The sequence below is a fragment of the Lactuca saligna genome, chromosome 9 (genome assembly GCF_052625555.1).
Source record: "Lactuca saligna cultivar CGN05327 chromosome 9, ASM5262555v1, whole genome shotgun sequence".
NCBI lineage: Eukaryota > Viridiplantae > Streptophyta > Magnoliopsida > Asterales > Asteraceae > Lactuca > Lactuca saligna.
Window position 1 is genome coordinate 20,180,290 of NC_136425.1, and position 2,905 is coordinate 20,183,194.

General features: G+C 36.2%; 1 protein-coding gene across 1 annotated transcript; it reads right to left on the reverse strand.

The window, feature by feature from the left end:
* Nucleotides 1-78: 78 nt before the first annotated feature.
* Nucleotides 79-1,997, reverse strand: LOC145018804 (transcription factor PCL1-like). The gene is made up of 2 exons (XM_078976649.1): nt 794-1,997; nt 79-464 (listed from the first exon to the last, which is right to left on the reverse strand). Exon 1 carries the CDS (start codon nt 1,801-1,803, stop codon nt 835-837), a length of 969 nt encoding a protein of 322 aa, XP_078832775.1. The 5' UTR covers nt 1,804-1,997; the 3' UTR covers nt 79-464; nt 794-834.
* Nucleotides 1,998-2,905: the final 908 nt, after the last annotated feature.

Sequence of the window (2,905 nt, forward strand, 5' to 3'; positions counted from 1 at the left end):
CAATGATAGGTTAACCTCATTAAAATTTCTCAAACTTATCAATCTATTGGAAAGAAGCTGTAAAGTGGAACAGCAATGAAATACTGAATCTCTATTTTATTTCTCAAAAGACAAATATGGAGACAAGGGTCCATAAAAAGCAAGAACCAAATGAACCCTCTATTCCATAGTAATTAAATGGATATGGATGTACTCTTATATAACTATTTTTGCCATCTACTTTATTTTGCTTCCATCCTATATGCAAATTCAATTACCTTGTTGACAAATCATTAATGCTACATTTAAATTCGCAGTTGGAATTTTGAAACCATTGAAGGTCAACTCGTGTATTCAGAGGAGTGCATCATCAAAGCAGTTTGTAACACCTCAACGATTCAAACTTGAAGTTGATGATGATGCCAGTATAGATTTTGAGGGGCTGCAAAGAAGTTGGTCAGCCATGCTCTGGTAACCATACATACCTATCAGAGCAAAAAAGAAAACAATGGTTATGAAATAGATACAACATAGAATCTGATATAACAAGTTTGACATGTCAATTCATCAGATAACATTTTGGTAGACTATACAGGAGAACAATATGAGCACATCACTCCTTAGAATAAGATGGATTAGTAGAAAAATAATTGATAGTAGCATCATTTCAGTGATAACAGGTCTAGATAAAATTTGAGATTAGAGCAAGCTATCTAGACGAAGGTACTCATGCTCAAACACATTTGGTTTCTGATTAGAAGAATAGAGCAAGCTATCTAGATTAAGGTAGACAAAGGCAAAAAAAGTAGTTCACCTCTCTTTTTGCTTGAATATCCAACTAACGGTATAGAACCTCTATTTGTCATTGGGAGTCATACGGTGTTGATATGGTGAAACTGAAGCAAATTTACTCCCAGACCAGTCCCTTTGCGGCATCATCATATTATATGGATGAGAATGTGAATCAAACCCATGATGATAAGCACTACCACCGGCTCCAGCCGGATGGGAGACCATCTGCGGCGGTGGATAAGGCATGGGCACCATCTGCGGTGGGTATGGCATTGGAATCGGCACTGGAGCGTGACTATTCCCATTCCCACAACCACTGGACTCGTGTAAACTCTGAGGAACAGGAGTTGAAGCGAACAAGTGATCTGAAGACGAAGGCCCTTCGTTAGATAACCCCTGCATCCGTTTCAGATAAAGCCTGTACTTCTGAAGATGACTAGCGACGTTCTCTCGGGTCAATCCTTCAACATTCATCAATTGCATGATAGTTTTAGGAACCGCGTTCTTAACACCTAGATGCGCAACGACATCGACAAATCGCTTATGCAATTGCGGCGTCCAGACCAAACGAGGTCGCTTCGATGTCCTCGCCGACGAATCATCGGCTCGCAAAGCCGAGTCAGCTTCCTCTCCAGCTCCACCAATCGCACCGGTACCACCACTATCGACTCTCCTCAATTTCCTCGAATCTGAACAATCTCCAGTTAGATCAGCCGTTTCATCGCCTTCCGCAACCATTTCATCTCCTTTATCATCACCAAACGACTTAAAACCATTGAATTTATTCAATGTCTGTTTCACCGTCTGCCCTCGGAGATTCGATAGTGTGTTTTGAGAAGCGCGGTTGACGTCAATCATGCTCCGGTGAGGCTCCGGCGTGATGCTGAACGCCGTTGCCAGTTCCGCCGGTACCAGAGACTGTGACAAAGGCATCAAATCATCAGCGTTAGGCAACCCGGCCTCCCACTCCAAAACTCGATCGTCATCCTCCCCGCCGACATCGTAGTCGGTGATTCTCACTTCCTCTCCCATGATTACAGATCAGAATCGAAATCACAATAAAAAAAATCAAAATCAATCGATCTCAATCCCTAAATCCACAAAAATAATGTTAGATTTTGAGTGAAGAAATTAGGCGATCACGTGTGAAGGATGGAATTGGAACTATTGTGAGATTTTTCGGGGTTGAGGGTAGAAATGGAAATTCAGAAACGAAAAGTGCGAAAGGGAAGGATTATTTATTAATAAAATGTGGCAAAAGTGCAGGATCTGATTCCAAATGCCACCGTGGAAGTCTTACCCCCCTTCACTCTCGAATCTCGATTCTTCCAAAATATCTCATCCAAATCCAAATAATTTTTTAATAGAATCTCAATTAAAATAACATCAAGATATTTTTATTATTTAATGAATTATTATATTTTATCATTTACTATAGGATATTATATTTTAATTTTTATGTTCGAAGTTTTATATCAACTACTAATAAACTATTAACTTTCGCTAACTGGAATGATTCGAAAATGTGATTTATAAACTCATAAAACAATAAATATAGTTTATTTCGCAATAAGCATTTTTAAAGATATATAATATTTTATTGTCTAGGTAAGTTTCTAATCTAAATATATACATTTAACCATTTAATGTAACTTTAATAGTGAGTTTATAAAAAAAATTACGTCAAATGTTATATTCAATATTTATGTTGAAAGATACTTCAAATTAAATGCTTTTTAGTTTTTGCTGAATAAAAAACATGTACATTTAGTTAGTTGTTAAAAACTTACCAAAATAATAATAATTGTATATCGGATTGTTGGAGTTGCGAATTTAAAGATGGCATGTTAGAAATTTTAACTTGGAATATAGGAAGTTCTTAATGGTTTTTTTCACATGACATTTTACTATATTTATTGGTTTATTTGTGGGCAATCGATTGCCACGTCGTAGTCTAGGTGTGAAAAAAATATGTATAAAAGCCAATTGATTGAACCTGAAAGAGCTCGTACAACGTCCATTTGACAATTTCACAAATTGCCTATTTTTTATTATTTATTTTGTTTTTATGCTTAATAATCATTTATTAAATAATATGCTAATTAAAAAATTATATTATAATTTATAGCTTTTA